The 19,438-nt window shown below is 38.2% G+C and overlaps 1 protein-coding gene across 1 annotated transcript; it reads right to left on the reverse strand.

Annotated features, from left to right (window-relative positions):
- Positions 1-1,078: 1,078 nt before the first annotated feature.
- LOC136238966 (long-chain-fatty-acid--CoA ligase ACSBG2-like) lies at positions 1,079-18,481 on the reverse strand. Its single transcript, XM_066029685.1, has 17 exons — positions 18,231-18,481; positions 17,828-17,916; positions 17,657-17,777; positions 17,527-17,607; positions 17,375-17,476; positions 17,281-17,328; positions 17,116-17,226; positions 16,990-17,064; positions 16,887-16,945; positions 16,737-16,835; positions 16,378-16,687; positions 16,209-16,331; positions 16,124-16,157; positions 15,946-16,076; positions 15,708-15,893; positions 1,357-1,414; positions 1,079-1,310 (listed from the first exon to the last, which is right to left on the reverse strand). The coding sequence occupies exons 1-17, from the start codon at positions 18,291-18,293 to the stop codon at positions 1,237-1,239; spliced, it is 1,764 nt and encodes a 587-aa protein (XP_065885757.1). The 5' UTR covers positions 18,294-18,481; the 3' UTR covers positions 1,079-1,236.
- Between the last annotated feature and the right edge of the window lie 957 nt (positions 18,482-19,438).

A 19,438-nucleotide genomic window follows, 5' to 3' on the forward strand; every position in this document is an offset into this window, starting at 1 on the left:
ATCAAGCTTAAAAACAGTGGTGCATAAAGTCTGGAAAGCTTCAAAATAAGCCAGGAAGCTTAACCTGTGTTCAAAGGTTTGTTTCTAGGTGGTTTCCTACTGTGTATGTGATTAGTATACATGGGTGGATAGTTATGATGTGCCAGCTATCAAACTTTGAGAAACTGTACTAAGTAACAATGATCTTTGTTATTTAGCTACCTCAGCAATCCCTTCTTGTTTTGTGGGTGTTTTCAGTGATTCCTCTTCTTCCTTTATCTCTATAGTATGTGTATGATTGTACCATTTGGGTTTTCACCCACTGGGTAAACCTGCTGAGCTGATTGTCCAGTAATAACTCAAAATCTTAAATAATGATAATTATTTTTAGAGGTGCTTAGTATGGGTGAAGTGGACATGAAGTTGCTCTGGATGAAAAATGGCAGGTTATACAAGTGCTGTTTCAATCAATTGTTGCCATTAAATAATTAAGTATAGCATGTTCACTACTTTTAGTTGCTTCATCAAATTTGAAAGTTTTTAAAACTTATTTCAGCCACTCGCCCAACAAGTGGTAAGGCTCTGGCCTCAATATACATACCTACTGTGACGCCCTTAAAGCAACTAACATTTTGAAAACATAATTTACTCATTAAACAGTTGAATATAAACTAATTAGAACCGTACTGTGATTAAGAATTACCTCTCTATACACATAAGGGATTTTTGGTTTTGATGGCCAAGTACTGGAAAGAGGGAATATAGCCCACTTAGTTCCCCTCCCTAAATATGCCCTTATGTATACCTTGACACACAAAAAGTTAATTATTGCCTAACTGGTTGGTTTCTTCAGAAGCATCTTGCTCACAGTGCTAAACTTTGTTGCAGGATGGCCATGAGATATAAGCAAGTCATCGTGGTATATGGAATCTCAACCTCAGATGGCATACCACCATTTGTCCTTACTGATGACAGAGAAGTGCGACCATAATTTCTAGATGGCATCATTTCAGGATGACTGGCTTCAAGTGCATGTTTGTGTGTGTACACACATCAAGAGAGAAATAAAATAGAAGGAAACAACATACAGCATGTAATAGCAAGATAGCTTATAACAGATAAAACAATAAGTGCATAAAATGTTAAGTTCCAGTGCATACAAACTGTTAATAACAAAATCTTGTAACTATGCATGTGCACGTGTTTCAATTCAAGATCCTAGCGCAGCTAGATATGCAGTATTTAGTATTTATAGTTTTAAGTATACATTGCATTAATAAGCTTTTCATATTTCTTCTGTATTGCTTGCCTCTGTATCTTTAGTGTAGGACCTGTGTGGATTATATAATAGTGATTACATGATCTTAAAGCACACACCTAGTTCTCCTCCACGAGTGGTGAAATCCGTGCGCAACAGTTGAAATTTTCTGATTACCTAAAATTATAAAATTCACTACTTTATAGCATATCAAAACTTGCTATTAGTGCTGAGCAATATGACAATATTTTAGTCAAACTGTGGTATCTGTTTTTGATACCGGCCAATTTTTTAGCTACCACAAATACTGTGAATTCTAAAACACAAGTCTTTTAGTAGTTAAAATAACATACCTTGTGTGAAGAAGTCTACTTACAGCACATATGAATGGATATGTACTGCAGTAAATATATTGCAATTGGCTTTTAACACAATTCTGTTGTTAACTGAAAATTTTTAGGGTTATTTCTGTGTTTAAATCTAGTAATGTAGGTCATCAAACTAAGGTATGCCAATGATTTAAGTCATACTGCAATCAACGTTGAAACCGGGTCACTACTGCTGACCCGGATGACCCACTGACCCGGATTTGACCCGGATGTGACCCGGATTAATTAAAGCCGATACGTGTTTCGGCTAGTCTCGAGCGAGCGAACGAGTCTACATTTTGATCGTTCGATTCGTGTTGAGTAAATATTGCAACTTCAGCCTAGCTGTGGGTTGAAGACCAAAAAAAAAAAAAAAAAGGTCTTCACCTACTGACAATAGCTACCCCTCACCATAGATACCCTCAGTTTCGTGCTACATACCACGCTTACTAACAAATGGGCGTGGCTGAGCGTATATTGGTAATGCGATAAGTGGGCGTGGCTCACGAAAGAGCTACGCGATAGCGTTTATAAGTTTCCACGTCGTAAAACGAACAATTTCGTTTCTCACGTGATCCAATCCGGGTCAGACCCGGATAAATTGTAAACCGGGTCAGACCCGGATGACCCGGATGACCCGGATGACCCGACCTGGTTTCAACGCTGACTGCAATATCAAGTTGACAATACAGTACTGTCTACAAATACCAAAACTGTTCAGCACTACTCGCTATTGGGAGTTGTAATCAGAGTGGTCAAAATAAAATTTTACATAACATCAAGTTTTACTATTAGTTCTTGTGAAATATGTAGCTATTAAAACAGCTTAAAATCAACTCCATTTAATTTTGGTAGTCTCAAACCAGTTGGTTGAAAAACCTTGTAGACAGCCATAAATCATTGCCCTATGATTATTATACATGCATTTTACTAAATACAAAAACACAGTAAAGCAGTCATTAGCACCCATAATCTCTACAGCACATTCTACAAAAAAATGTTAAAGCCCTTGAATTGTTCTACACAATTCCACCTGAAGTAATGCTCTAACTTTACCATAGAAACATTTATTTACTGTTGATTACAACATAATATATGCCTCATAGCTACAATTTCCTATTGGAGAATTTAATTACTCAGGTGGGAAAACCCCAAACCAGCATGTTACCCTCAACCAAATTCACTAAACTTGGTATCATTCTATGTGGCAACATTTGCTGATTAAAAATTCATCCAAAGTAAGTGCTTAACTGATTATTATACAGAATTACATTGCAAAACATGCAAAAAATAGGGTTTTCCCGCTGCATTATTATGTACCTGAACGTGTAATTTAGTGATAGAAGACTTTATCCTGCCTTTTATTTTGATTACTTCACACAAACTCCTATACATCACTAGAATCGCCATTTATCAAGGATTCTAATGTGCCATAAGAGAACTCCGTAAATTAAAGTATGCAGAAGTTATGATGCTGTGTTTAATTAGCAGTGTAATTTTTGCATATTTTTTATGTTACGGATTTTTGGCACTGTATAGTTAAGTTGCAATCAACAAATGTTTTGATATGGTTTACTTTGCAAATGCTATCACTTAGTAATACATTTAACTATTTGATAAGGTCAATTTGTATCTGTCTAACAGGTGAGATTGGCACAAATAAAACATTTTGATATATAGGTGCGGAAGATGAGTGATTATTATGTAGCAGAGTCTGGGTAGTTGTGTAACAAAGTTACAGTTAATTATGTGTTGCAGTCTGGTAGGAAAAATGAAATGAGTAGTTGCACTATATATGTGTGTGTGTGTACCACTTTCACAACTAGATCAAAGGAAAGCCAGTGCATATATATCACATATTGCACTAGTTCAGGAAAGTTAATGAGATATACACACTCTAAACAGTGCATATATCTTGTTAAGGCAGTGTGTATATCACGTTAACTCAAGGTATTGCACAGTTATGTGTATCACATCAATCGTCCAGGCTAGAAACTTAGATTTTTAGGTCAACTTTGTTTTTTTAATTTTTAAAGCTGTTCTAAGTCAATTTGTACCTACTGAATCCAAATCTGATGAGTACCAGTTTCTAAACCTTGAGCATTTTTCTATAAATACAATCGAAGATGACCCTACCAATTTTTTCATGGCTATAGAACAAACCATCCACATCAATCCTTTCACAGTAGTATTTTTAGCTATAAATCAGATATAACAGGACCTACAGTAAAATGAAGAATCAGTTTCAGTTCCCCTCATTTTTGGATATGATTCCAGCTAAGCCTGACACAATGAAGACTGCTATGATAGAAGCACAACTTCTGCTGTAACTTTACTCACTGGGCAGGAGTGGACTATTTTCACCAACGACCAACAGTTATATCAGGTGGCTGTTAACATAACTTGGGTGGACCAGAGCATACATGTTCTCTATGTTTGTTCCCTGTCTTCGTGGAATGCACATGATGATGAGTTTTGTTGGAGCTGCTGGTACCTTGATGCAAGGAAGTGGGCTTGAAGAAATTTTGAAGTCTACTTTTGCTGGAGTGCCTAAGCTTCTGTCTGGTAAGAAATTTTCCCAAAATGTAAGGGCACTATGAATTGTCACAGAAGAACTCTTGAGACCAGTGCTAGACAATCAAGAGCTACATTCAACAAATGATCTCACAAAATATCTGATCTCAAAATGCCAGAAAAGTAACACTAAAAAAATTTGGGTTGGCTGTCTCATTAAGCCAGTACTGATTATGATGAAGTTTGTTCGAGCAGAAAGGGAAGGAGATTGGCCACTCCATTTGTGTGCTGTTGAAGAAATGTTGCCATATTTCTTGCCATAATTTTTTTGCATCTAGTCACGTCAACTATGCATGATATGGTCTTTACTACCTTTGATCTATGCAGCGACTTCATCCAACATTGCTTAAGAAGTTCATGGCTGGTGAGCATGTCATGCATCACCAGAATGGCTTTTGGAATGCCATTTGGTCAGATCTCTTTATTGAGACAACCTACATGTGATATGGCCATGGACCGGCAGGCATTGTTAGCTCTACAATGAATGAATCTACTCTGGCCATTTGGGTTCTTTCCCATAGCACTTGTGCTCAGCTGATGAATGACCTGGAAGCAATGGAAGATGGTGAAGAACAGTATGTTGTGACTTCTCACAAGGAGGAAGGCATACATGCATCAAAGCTCAAAGCTGATGCTGCAGATAAAATGAAAATACATGAAGCGATGTCAACATGCATTGATTATTTGAAAGTGATCAGCATTCAGTGACAGGTCTTGTTGGCATATTTTCTGGTAGAACTGTTGACGATGTGGCAGTGAATGTTCATAATTCTGTGGAAATAGGAACTAGTCAATGGCTAGAATATGAGAGACAGTGGTCAGCTGGATTTCACAAAAAACTGACCAAAAAAGGTGAAGACCATGGCAGCAGCAACAAGACAGACAGACTACTAAACTTGGCAAGGACGTGCATATTGTGGATACCGATTTCACTTATGCACGTGTCATTGGAATTATGACATCATCAAGAGACACTGTTTCTATAGAGACTTTATTCTTTCATGAATTGGCTCCACACCCAACAGCTCTCTTTGATGATAGTGGTGAAATGAGAAAGACTACCAAGTCCGTGTTAAAGACCAAGTTGCAGGTAATGTGTGGAATGCGGAACAGGCAACTTCCCAAGGTAGTAATCCTGGATGGTTGTGCATTGCTTTGGACTGTTCCTTGGCCAGCTTTACCAGCACAAGTATTAGCCTTCATCAATGCAGCAGTGACCAGTATCATGGAAAGAATAGAAACCACAACAATTTTACATGTGGTTTTTGACAGATACTACAACATGAGTACAAAGTCAGGGTGTCAGACAACACGACAGAAATGATTAAGTCATGTTTACATGTTAACAGAAGAGTCACCTCTACCCAAGCAAGTCGTGGTGTTGAATGTGAGTGCCAACAAGAAGCAAGTCATTCAAATGATTGTTGATCGATTGTGTTTAGTCCAGATCCCACACGGAAAGTGTGCTGTCATAACTGGTCCTGAGCCACATCCAGTACAAGTTGGCATAGATGAATGGTGAACACCAATAACTCATAAAGAAGCTGATGTTATTATGGCATACCACATGATCCAAGAAGCTGCAACTGGACATTCTCCAATTAGTGTGGTATCTGATGATACAGATGTGTTCCTCATTCTAGTTCATAACTTGCTTGCTCATGTCAATAGCTTGCCAAACAGCATTCAAGTGACTATGGAAGGGTGTTCTAGAAGCCACACAATTATTGATGTTAATGAAATAGCACAACAGCATGATGCAGTAATTCCCAATCTCCTTGGAGCACATGCTTTGAGTGGATGTGACACTGTCTCCTCTTTCGCTGGTATAGGCAAGGCAACGGTACTGAAAAGGCTGATGACATTCACAGATAATCTCTGTCTAGCTGCATCACTAGTAAGATGAAGTCACAGACTCATATCTCAGATTTGTAGCCACACTATTTGGCAAGGAACAAGGGACACCATTAAACAGCATGCATGCAGATATTTTTAAAGGAAAATTGCTGACCAATGCCATATACCACCCAAGCTGAGCAGCCTGCCACCCACTATGGCTGCATTCAAACTCTACTGCCAACGTGCTCATTTCCAAACAGCATTGTGGACGGCTGCAGGCATGTCTTTGACCCAGATTTGGACCCATCGCAGTATGATCGGGAGGTGAATGGATCAGAATTTCAACCAGTTTTTACCCCACCAGGGCAGTTAGAAGCACGGAATGAGGTGCTCAACCTCGTCAGTTGTGATTGCAAAACTGGATGCAAAATGGCAGTCTGCTCTTGTGTTAAATTCACTCTTGCCTGCTCAGAGTTTTGTAAATGTATGGGACAAGCTAGCTGCCAAAACCCAATGAAAACAACAATACCAGACAGTGATGACAGTGGAAAATGAAGAATCTGCATAGTCTAGCAAGAAATAACTGAACATGCAAACCATGGGATACCTCATCTTCTGAATTTCAGTATAATTTTTATTTGTGCTGTAATAATCATCTTACTGTGATGTAATAATTATCTTAGCTTTTGTATTACCTTTGCAAACTTAGAATTGTTTAGAATACCGATGCATAATTGCAGATTCTTGAGCACCACATTCAATTTTCTCACAATGCTAAATGTTTCACATCTGGCACTCACATTTTTTGAGGATTTCTAATAGAACACACAAAGAATGCTCTAGAGTATGATCTATGAAATTATAAACCTTTACTACTCAGTAGATTTTAGCTAGAATTTTCATTTATATAGTAGAAATTAAGTGAGATGAACAGTGGTGATAACAGTGGCTCAGTGGTCAAGGATTTCGGTGATCAGTATGAAGTCACTGGTTTGAATGGAGTTTAACTTGTTAAATAAGGTTAATGTTGGAAGTTAATTATGCAACGGTGGGGGAGGGGAATACCTTCAAGGAGCAGCTACGGCATTATGGGAATGGGCATCAGTTGGAGTGTTGTGTTAACACATGCATGAAGATCCAATGAAGAGCCATGCGGTTGGTGATAGTGTCTTTCTCAACTAGTCTCAAGAAATGGGGACTGGCATTCTAGGTGTGTAAAAGACTGGCATTGACTGTGCTGCTGCTGCCTGTGTGTTAACCCCGGAGGCACTGCTGATTCCGCCAAGATTTCCTGGCTCTTCATTATTAATTGGTGAGGTCTTTCCTGTTTGACGCCTGTTATTTTGTAGGTGTTTAATGCGAGTGGAGGGTCAAGTAGCGGTTACATTACACTAGCACTTCAATTTATTTTAAGCATAGTTCGCTGGTGCGAGTTTACCAATAACTATCTTGGTCACACTTATAAAAATGACCAGGTTCAGTGCTAAGAAACTTGGCTTCTTGTTACAGTCAGCGACGGACATTATGTATTGCACGCCCATACAATTAACTGAGTCCGCGGGCTGGCATTGGCATGATATATTACTAAGAATAAGATGCTTTGTTTGTGTATGGCTTCTTTGGTTGTTCCATAGCAGTGTGTCAGAACAACAGCACTTGTACAATAGAATAACTGTTTCTTCGGCTGCCCGTGCAATTAATTATGTTTTAGATCGTTGCATGCTTTACTGTGAACTCTTACTTTTCCAGATGGCCAATTGCTATTCTATAACTTTAAAATAGGGCTAGCCTGTTGTCAAATCAGACAAATCTTAGAGCTCATTCGTGCAGTTCATTAAAGCAATTCTGGCTACACAACCTAGTTTGCTGACCAACACAGCTGTACCAAGTTCCCACCAATCAATACAGACATAAACACAGAGGTGATAAAATGTCTACGTTGCAAATTTCATTATTGACAAAAGGCAAGATTAAAAGCCCATAATTAAAACTGCCTCAAACAATATCAACAGCTAGTTAATGCACAACTGGTCTTCTTTCAATGGACATCACTCAGCAGTACACAACAGCTGCTTCATTCCACGAAAATTCAATTGTCTGTTTGAATATTGCTCCTGAATGCACTGATTTGTAGCTACCTTCCATCCTGCATGTGGGCATTTATCAGAGAGAGTATAAGTTGTACAAGGAATCGAATGTCATGAATTTGTAAGATTAAATGGTGCATGATTTTATTTTGAGCAATAAATTAGTTGGTTAAAAATCATTTTGCCTAATTCACTAATTTTTACCACATATGACAATAGATTGTGAGGTTGTAATGAGCTTAGGGTGCAATTGTGGGCCTATATTCCAGGGATTATTTAAAAAAATAACAACAAAAAAAACAGGCTGTAAATGAGGAGATTTAAAGACATGCTCTTCAACTGACCATAAAGCTTTGCAGTACTACCTGGTACTAACAGGGCACAACGTAGTGTTCATACATGCTTTACGCGTAGAGCCGTATGGTTCAACCCATGTATAATTGAATCACTCAAGTATGAATTTGTAAAGACTTTATACCAGCACTTAAGTTTATGATGAGGTTCTCCTGTGTGGCTTTACACCCCTTAATTCATGCTCTAGTGGCTTTCAAGCACTGCATATGGCCCACAGAGTAGTACATAGAGTGGTCTACTGAATCTAGTTTTAAATTAAATGAATAAAGTGACTGTTTAAGTTAGAGTATCTCGTGAAACACACTATCATAGATATTTCATTAGTTGTCTTGTGTGTCCGCTGAACCTAGTCTGAAAATATATGAATAAAGTGAATGTTTAATTAGAGTATCTTGTGAGATGCACTACCATAGATAATAATAAAGTATGTTCTATTAGAATAATAGGCATCATTTATAGGAATTCACTTGCTGTAATTATTTTGTGGTTAAAGTGATATACATGTTTGGCACCACCAGACAGCAAATAACCACCAGATAAGTCTTGGAACACTTCATTACTTGAGTCAACGGATGTCAGAAACTTCCATTATTTTCAGGTCTTTGCTTGTAAATGTTTTGTCGACAGTGAACGGGGTACAATAAAACCATAGCATACATTAAACTGTAGATGTGGCTATGGATGCAGTTTATGGTGGTATCCTCATCAACTATGCATATGTGTTGTACTGGTGCAGTGTTATAACATGCAAACGAGTGCAGGCATAATTCCCTTTGAGCACATTAATCAAAATGCAGTATGTTGCATATTCATTGCAGGCCAACCCATGAAAGGTAATAAGGGTGGGTGTAATTATAGATACAGTTTAATTGTCAATGATAAATGTGTCCATGGTAACCCGTCAACTGTGCATACAGGTTGTACTGATGCAGATGTAACGTATTTATCAGTGGACAAAATATTTCTCTTAGAACTAGGACTGGGACGGGGCTTCGAATGCTTCGTGGGTTCGAGGGTTGAGTAAACTTCAAATTATAAGAGTATCCTTCGAAGCTTTGTGATCCGCTCATGGTCTTTGAAAGTATTGCAATAAACATCATTATCTTCATTTTAGCTGTTTATTCGTCTTGCATGATTGGTGCTCGTCTTTTCAGAATCAGTCTTCGTGTGCCATGTCCACTTTTGAACCATAGCAGTTTAGTTTGTTACTGTGGTTATAGCCTTAAAGCACCTTATGGGGTGATAGATAACGTACAAAAACATCCCTTAAGCCGTTGGTTGGTGCTTACTGTGCATGATAGCAGTATAGCGGACGCGCCCATTTGCGGTTGATCAGTTGTGTCATTAGTGCTGCTGCTATGCACTTTCCGGGTGCTTGCAGGTTTTTAACTGGGATACAAGCTTAAGAAGGATGTGCATGGGTGCAGGGGAGCCAATAACTTGAAAGCAAACACTAACATTGTATTAGCGAATGTTCAAGGGTATGTTTCACTATTCGTCCAAGCCCTACTTAGAACATATTGCAATGTGTATGGTAGTGTCTGTGGCTATGTCACTGGCTGTGTTAAATGTAACCCATATGGTGGCACACGGAAAGTAACCATAGGGGGTGCAAGGTAGTTTATTAGTCTGTAGTAACCTGTTAATTGTGTTTGCATACTGTTTTGTGTACAACTATACTACATGTTTATCAAGTGTTAATCAAAAAAAAAATTCTGTCCTGTAATTTGAATGCATTAAACACGTACATTAACACTTAAGGACTAAATGGTCATTTTATTGGGTCCCACAACTATATCACTCCTTGGCAGTGTTTGGGGCTCTGATAGAAAGTGTAGTTCTCCTAGTGGTCAATAATGAACCCTATGACTACAATGTGTTATGCGTGATGATTGGTAAGGGTGGTAGTAGTAAGAAGCTTCTGGGAATACAACATTTTATTGGGTCCCACAACCATATCACTTCTTGGCAGTGTTTGGGGCTCTGATAGTTCTCCTAGTGGTCAATAATGCACCCTATGACTACAATGTGTTATGCGTGATGATTGGTAAGGGTGGTGGTAGTAAGGAGCTTCTGGGAATACAAGGACTGACGTGTTTTAAGTCCCACTACAGGTCCTGGTGATACTTTGCTCCTTGGGAATCTCCAGGATCCCTGTATGATCAGAGTGGACTGCAGAACTCTTAAGAGTGCATGGTCACTGTTGCATCCTGAGACTTTGGGGTTGCATGATGTGTGGTGTTCAAGCAGTTAAGTTTACATGTCATCATTGCAGCATTTAAGATGCAGAGCATTAATATATATTAAGGAAATAGAAGCCCAAAGGGGCCCTTGGGTGTTCACTTCTTGGCTTCATTGGGTCCAGTTAGGATCATCGGAGAAGCAGGGTGCCACTCAGAGGAGTGTGTTGTGCCTGATGGTCCACAATGCACCCTATGACCACAGTGCAACCTTTTGCAGAGCGCCCATATCAGCTGAATGTATTGCTTTACATTGAAAATAAATAATTAATTTATACTAATAATTAACATCCCCATTTTGCATGACGTTCAGAAATGGTAATATCTGTTTGAAGGTCCTAACAATGTATCAGAGGTACCACACTGGGTTTAAGCATGCTACTTTAAGCATGCTAATTGTGAAGCATATGTGTGTGCTTTGGCAATGTGAAGCACAGTGTGTGTGCTTTAGGAACTGATGTGTATTGGCATTGTATATGTGTTGTTCAGTTAAAAGTTTTACATGTCATCATTGCAGCATTTAAAAGATGCAGAGTAGTATTGGCGTAAGTTAAGGAAATAGAAGTCCAAGGGTCCCCCCCTTGGGTGTTCACTCCTCGCTTCCAATGGGTCCAATTAGGACCATTGGAGAAATGGGGTGCCACTCGGAGGAGTGTGTTGTGTCTGATGGTCCATTCCACAATGCACCCTAAGACCACAGTGGAACCTCTTGCAGAGTGCCCATGTTAATCATATTGCTTTTGGTAACATTTAAATCCACAGTAGAACACAAGTTAACAAAACATCCTAGTTGGCAGGACACTCAAAAGGATTTGAAGGTCTGGGTTTGAAGGTCCTGATAATGTATCAGGGGTACTACTCTGGGCTTAGCATGCTAATGTGAAGTGCATAGTGTGTGCTGCTGGCAAGTGCGATGTGTATTGGCATTAATAGTATGGTTTGTAGCTAAGATGAGCAACCCCTTCCTCTTCCTCCCCCCCCATACTCCCCATCCAACTGCAATGGTTAAACTTTACACATACAAGTTGGAACATAATCCGATACATTAATGACTGGTAGGGTCTTCCATCGCTGTTTATTATGTATATTAGCCAATTTCGCCTACACTTATCACATTTCTGTGCCCTATTCATTCGGGAATTGGCACATCACACACACAAAAAGTAGAACTGCCCATCACTTGCTATCCACAATTTCTATTCCTGGCTGCTTGACATGCACCAGATGGCACTTGCAACACAGCTCATGTACATACACATATACCATGCACCTCATACATACATACATTAGTAAACCACTTACTTGCTCATCCTTTTGTGCACTTAGTATTGTATTCTCTCTAGCATCTCAAGTGGCAGACTTTGGCAATGTGTGGTCTATAATTATGTTCTTTCTTATGGCTTGGAGGGAAAGGCTATATAAGCCTTTCTTTGGCATTGAAAATTCCTGTGGCTTTAAAGTTGGTAAATCCCCAGGTATTTCACCTCCAAGCCTCATGCAATCAAGAGAGCCACTATTGTGGCTATACATCAAGTGGTCCCGTTACAAAATCAAATAGGAGAATCCTGGGAACCCTGCACAACTCACGAAAACAACCACCATCAACAGACGGTGGTTGATAAAGACATCTCTAATATGCTTTATCAGCAGCTAATATTAAACAAGTGTGTTAGGGTTAAACAAGTGTGTTAGGGTTAAACAAGCGACCAACATTAAACTCTGGTAACTTTTTTCTGCGACAATTTTCATGTCCTTTTTGCACTGTGGTGACTGTTCTATTAGAGTATCTCAACCCTGCGATTTACAATTGTTTGGTTTTTGCCTTGTAACTCTATAGCTATCAATACAATTCCTCACAAAAGGTTCAAATTATGATGGTCAACCTATATGCAGACTGATTTTAAGATATTCCCAAAAGTGGTTTACTCTACAGGTTTGACAACAAGTCGGCTTTTTAAATGCAAATAATTGTCCATAGATCAATGACTAATGCACCAAACTTGGTATGTGATTGTGCCACAACACATTCTTAAAGTGTACCAAAGTTCACGAAAATTGAGCTATGCATTTGCATTTTATAATAGTTTTGTAAAGTGTGCAAAAAGAACCTGAGTCTCCTAAATGGAAAAAAGAAGAAATTAAACTGAGTTTTGAAGACTTATATTTCACAACTGCATTAGGCAGTCTTGCTCAAATTTGGTATGTGGGGTGCTGAAGTCCAATTTTTTGTTACTATAGATTACAGAGATGCAATCAAGTGGAATTTGAGAAATGTGCAAAAACAGTCGGTTTTTGCTCAGCCAGTCACATATTTAGAAATGAATAAAGCAATAATTCCTGTGTAGGTTAGAGACCTAGCATGAGGATCTTCATGGATTTTAAGATTTTTAAAATCCATGAAGATCCGAGGGTATGGTCTAGCTCTAACTGACTTAGAAAATGTATGTGTTTTATATGGGAATTTAGGTGGAGTAATTGTGGGATTGGGTTATGTGTCGTACTGAAATCATCACACAATGTTAAAATAATCATGGAAGACTCAATGTGCTTTTTGTTGAAGTGTTGAAAAAATTGAAGCTTGCATCGCTTCCTTTCACAAGTTAGACTTGGATCTGGCACAGCTGGGTGAAACGACAGTGATCAATAATGTCGAACTGGGTTAGCAGTAGCCAGTGCCTATGGCATTACAGCAGTGTAAAGAATATGTGTGTCAAAGTAGCAGCTTGTGTGGATTTATACGATGGGAACGAGTTGTTACATGTTGTGCCTTCAGTGGCGTCACAGTAGCATGAAGAACCTTTGAAGATCAGACATGGTTTTGAGTAATATGGACCACACCCACATTACACGTAGTGCAAAATAACGTTTCTACAAGGAAGCTTAGCCATTTAGGTCTTAGTAAAGTCTCTTAGTAAATTCCTTTAATAGAAGATGAAAGCAGACTTAAAACACTCTGAACACTAAATAGAATTTTCTGTGACATTTCTGGACTTCTCCGTTCATCGTAACAAACATACGTTTGACGTTAGCTCCCATAATCGAATTCTTTTAGGTATGCCTATAAAATGAATAGATTGGTCAACCACATGTTGGCCTGGGTGACTGTTCACTCACTGCAGGCTATCAGCCTGAATATGCTTGGAAGGAGCATTGCTCATTATCCTCCAAAGATCAAAGCATATTATGCATACCATTTTCTATGGAGTAATAGTGTCTTCGGTTTCTTTTAGTAATTGCTCATGATGGAGCGAAATGCCATTTGTGACCCGCTGAGCGAAAACCTGACTAGTTTGAATAACTCTGTTTTTCCACATTGAAATACATTGGGTAATAAACACATGCTACAAAAATAATTTTATGAGCATTTTAATCGCTTCAGTAAACAGCGAAAGAAAGCTCAAATCAAGATAACTAAGTAACCAACAGATTCACCTGTTAATAATCAGTAAGAGTATCTTTGTTCCATTTTAGTGCCATAAAGCAATCGTGAGTTATGGGTGTTTGTTTACTTTGTTGTAAACTATTATGTAAATGTCCCTGTTTCTAAGTTTAAACAGCCTTTTTGCTTGAATATATGGGTGTATTGGGGGCAAAAGCCATACCTTGCTGAATGCACCAATTCATTGTGAAGACAATGAGCCAAGTTCCATGCCCATAGCTTGTTTCCTTTATGAGTTATAATTGATTCAACGAGCACCTGTAATTTTTTTCCGTATAGTCACTGTACAATTGATTGTTTTGCATTTCCAGCTGTTCCACAACTATTCACCAGATAAGATTGAAACTTTGACAGCCCATTTATTTTTCCCTCTGGATAACAAAGAAGTATTAAAAGAAGTTTGCAATCTAGTCGGGTTTTCGCTCAATGGGTCACATTTTCTTCTCCTGTCAACGTGAGATACGATGCCAGTTGAACTGACACCCTGTGTGATTTTTGGTCCTCTACAGTCAGTCAGCGGTTGCTGTATTTGCTGACAAAATGGTCCATGATTTAGTGAAGAATGATACTGTCGATAATACAGTGCCATTCTTGCAATATGTTTTCCTGTGATAATTGACAGTTAATCTATTACTTTTGCTGAGCCAACTGACAGAAGAACATAATAGAGGAATACAAGTCTGGCACTCCACTGTCATTTGGTATTCAAGACTATGAAGAATGCAAGTAAGGAACAATTTGCAACACAAAACAAATTTAATTGTTCTCTTTTAGCTCCCCACAATACAAAGAGATGTTCTAAATATACTGGAGACACTGGCCATATGAGATATTGTCATGTTCAAGGGAGCAAATGTAATTAATAATATAAGCATTTATCATTCTTCAACTCCAGCTCCTTCAGATCGATGTACACATTACTATATAAACAAATTTGATTATCAACTATTGTGTATAGTGGCTTGCTTTTGGTAGACATTAAAATTTTCACTATCACACACACCCATACAGTATAGCAGAAAAATTTGGTGGGAGAAAATTTTGGCGAATTTGGCGAGTATGCATGGATTCACCAAAATTTTACTCACTATTTTTCTAAACACTGAAAGTGTAGTAGATGCTGTTCATCAGTGGGTGAATATTGTTATAGTGGTGAGTGGTTAGTCTTCTGCAAGTATCCCAATGAATACAGTATGGTTTTAGGCTAGTAGCTCAGGCAGATGGGCAATTCAGCTACCCATGCACATGCCTTGACATGTGGGTATGTTTCAGTCTTGATTAATTACTGACTTAGCGAGCTAGTGCATGTTGTTTTTGTTAGAGCTAGCTATTTACATAAGAAGATTGTGTCGATTCGAATAAGAGACATTGAACTGTAGTACTTTGTCCGTAGACATCGGAAAGCTTTGTTGCCAATGCTGTCAGATTAAAATTGCGTGAGCAAAGTAATGTCATGCATTCGCCAAAATATTATCCGTCAATTTTTGTCAATGATCAATATTGTCAAAATTTTCTCCCTCCAAAATTTCCTGCTATACAGTACATGTCATTAGAAATACACCAATATACCTGATGAGCACGAGATGCCATGTTATATCTTCTAATTCCTTCTCCAATTGCCTGAAACACTGCTTTGTCCTTAGTATCATATACTTCTGACGCTTTTTCACAATGAGAGCCCAACTTTTTTTTAAACATCTTGATTACTTTGGACTGGAGGTCATCTGTGGCTTCTCCGTTATTATTTGTGGTACACTATGTACAGGAACAACACTACTAGTCTCTTACTGGTCAAACATGTCTTTACCTTCAGTGTCAGTAGACATGTCAGGAATTCCCTGTTATCTCCTATCACTACTACATTGCTCAAGAAAGGAATTTCAGTCTTGATCCTGTCTTCAATGGGATTTGGATTAATGATAGGGAATGAAATCAGCTCTAAATAGATTAAACACTAAACAGTTTTACACATATCTATGTGATACCTTTGATTCGACCAGTGATGTATAGAAAGTTATCCTGTTTATTAACGTGCATAATTTCAAATCTGTAAGTAAATATTTTGCTTACATCATCTCTATAGCCAATATCTCCTGAATGCAACCATCCATCATCATCAATTGCTTCCCTTGTCTCCTTCTCCATACCAAGGTAGCCAATGAAAACATGTCTACCACGAATCAAAACCTGTCCCTATAAATTTACATATAAAATCTTTCACATGATCATGTAACTTTACCTCTCCACGATTATGCTCATCAACCCCACATTCAATAATATTTGTCTCCACACCATTCAGTTGCTTACCACAAGATTTAGGCTTTGATTGTGTAGCAGACTTGAATTTTATACTATGCAAGCCACTGCATTCTGTCAATCCATACAACTCCGAAATAGAGATGTTTAAACTTTTAAAAAATTCAAAAGTGGCTTGATGCATTGGAGCAGATCCCACAAATATATGTTTGCACATATGTAAACCTGCTTTTTTCTGAAATTGCTTAAACACTGTGATCTTGGCAACAGCATATTTCCACCCAGACTGTGAACTGAAAAATAACACATTAATGACAATGTGCAACGTGAAATTAAACTTACTGATTTTCTTTAGTTCCCCACCTAAAAAAATACTTCACAATAGCGTTATTGCTGTTAGCAACATGTTCATCAATCATTTCCTTCATCCTCTCCCATAGGCTAAACAAAACTTACTTACTATATGATTATAATGATGTTTCATAAACATACCGTGGGACACCCAAAAAAAATGTAGGTATTGCTTCTTTCATTGTATGACGCAGAGAGTCCTGATTGTTTATGTAACCAATTATATGTACTGTGCAAGGTTTACCTTCTCTTTAAGAGCATCTGGTTGTGCAATGTACACAGTGCTGCCAATAAGTATAGGCAAATAAATGTCAGCTATCTGTATGAAGCTAGAGTAATTTAGTAAGACACTCAACAATGTTTTAGATACCATTCCAGCAATATGAGCAAGTGGTAGGTAGCTGACAGATCGCTCTTGACCACCACAAGTGAGCTTTGGTTCCTGCTGTGTATCCATCAGTGCCTTCGTGATCCAAGTGAGCTAATTGATACACCATCATTATAACTACTACTTTGTCATAATCTTTCTACTCACATTGTCATGACTCAACATAACTCCTTTAGGATTACCAGTAGTTCCTGACTGTATAAACACTCATCTCTATTTACAAACAAAATACATAACTCACAGTATACACCAGTACAGCACACTGATTAGGTTGCTGCTTATCGATGATATCGTCAATCACAGAATCTTCTGTGTCCTTACCCACTTCCAGGAACTCTTTCCACTATAGGAAGACTCAAAACTACTTAATCATGCAATGTTACAGCATCATACAGTGTAGGTTTTAGGATATCTCTTGCTGAGTTCTCCCTTGTATTGAATTATGGCCTTCAAGTGAGTCAGCATGTGTCGAATCTATATGTTGTATTCAAACAATAAGGCAAAATGCTCATGAAAAATGTACCTCAAGAATTTTGTCCAGTTGCTCTTTATTTTCCACCACTACTATATTAGCTTTGCAGTTCTCCAGAATGTAGTGACAAGTCTCTGGACTGCTAGTGGTATACATACCAGTTGATAGTCCCCTAATAGTAAACATGTTAGAGTTAAGTATGTTACTCATATTACTTCATACCCAGCAAACACTGCTCCCAAGCTAGATGCAAACCACTCCACAGAGTTGAAGCCCAGAATACCAACTCCATGATGAGACTCCAGTCCAAGCTACACATACAACAATTCATGATGTTTAACTTTGTATGGTTACTTGACTCTTGCAGTAAGGAAGAATGTACAAATTACATTTAATGATGTTAGTTATGTATCTGACCAGACATACAAAGCTATGCACATGTGAGGATCACCAAAATCTACACATGTGCCTGAATATCTACTATCTTACAAAGTGATGCATATAATATTGTAGTACTTAAACAACAGTTGTGATAGTGCTGATAGTGTAATATAGGGCCAACATGCCAGGTTGTTAGAATTGGTGTTTTGGTATGTATCTAAATTCTATTTTAGTAGCAGAATACCTTGTGGAAAGATTTGGCAACATCATAGACTAGTTTCTTGTAGTCTGCATATCTCAAAAACATATCCTTCCTTCCCTTGCTGCCTTTCCAACATATTGCCTTCACATTAGGAAATTTTTCACAAGCTTGTTTAAAGAACTGCGGAACAGTAATAGGATCTTCAGAAGCAATTCCAGACTTCCCAGGTGCAATAACTCGACTATCAGTAGGACCACAGCATCTTAGCTTTTCTGATTTCTTTTCATGCAAATAAAGTTATTAGAATATGTAGTTAACACTGGCATCATTGACTGACAATAAAACAGTTGCACTAGCTACATATTGTACATGACAAGGAATTATCATACAACATAGTAGTACAGTATAGTAGGGATCATGAAGGTTTGTGATTTCCTGTCAGAACCTTGGAAACTATAAAACACTTATGGTATGGAATCATTGCTTCACTAAATGTCTACACAAAGCTTAAAAAAACTCTGTAAAAATTATCTTCACTAATTGCTGTTTGGCCAATTGCAACAGGAATTACAAGGATGATACATAGATTGAAAGTATCTTGCCAGAGGTTGGTATATTTGCATCTTCTTGCTCTCGACATTTTGATGTCAGCTGGATAGAATACTTTTGATATTACTTCTATATACTACCGTATAATATGCAGAATAATTGGCTATGCTTTTATTTTGGCAATTTGGCGGTATTTGGAGTGACAGCCAAATTTTATTCCCGTCATTTTAATGACTTGCTTATATTCATATTGATTCACGCAGAATGGCGCTATTACTTCTTCAAGCTTAAAGATAAGTTACTTGATAGCTAGTACAGGAACTTCGGTGATTTTGAGAAAAGAAGTGGAAGCACAGCCAACAAGGAAGTTACTAATGTACTGCAATCTGCAACAGAGAAAGATGCTCACGGGAATATGACTTGTACACGCCGTAAAGAACCGAAATAGGGCCAAATATGCTGCTGAAAATGGTCCAACAAATGCAGTGAAGCATTTTACTTCAAAGTGGGGCATTCATGAGAACGAGTCGACAGCGCAAAAACTTAAGTCTGAATACTTGGAATAGCTGAAAGAGAAGCAGTGTCAGAGGCCGCCAAGTCTTCAAGTCATGCTGTCATACAGGTGTACAAGTTATCTTACGGTTAACAGGCAAATAAATCGCCAACACTAGGAGTCCAAATATTGCAGTAGAAATAGTAAC

This window comes from Dysidea avara, chromosome 11, assembly GCF_963678975.1.
Source record: "Dysidea avara chromosome 11, odDysAvar1.4, whole genome shotgun sequence".
Taxonomy (NCBI): Eukaryota; Metazoa; Porifera; class Demospongiae; order Dictyoceratida; family Dysideidae; genus Dysidea; species Dysidea avara.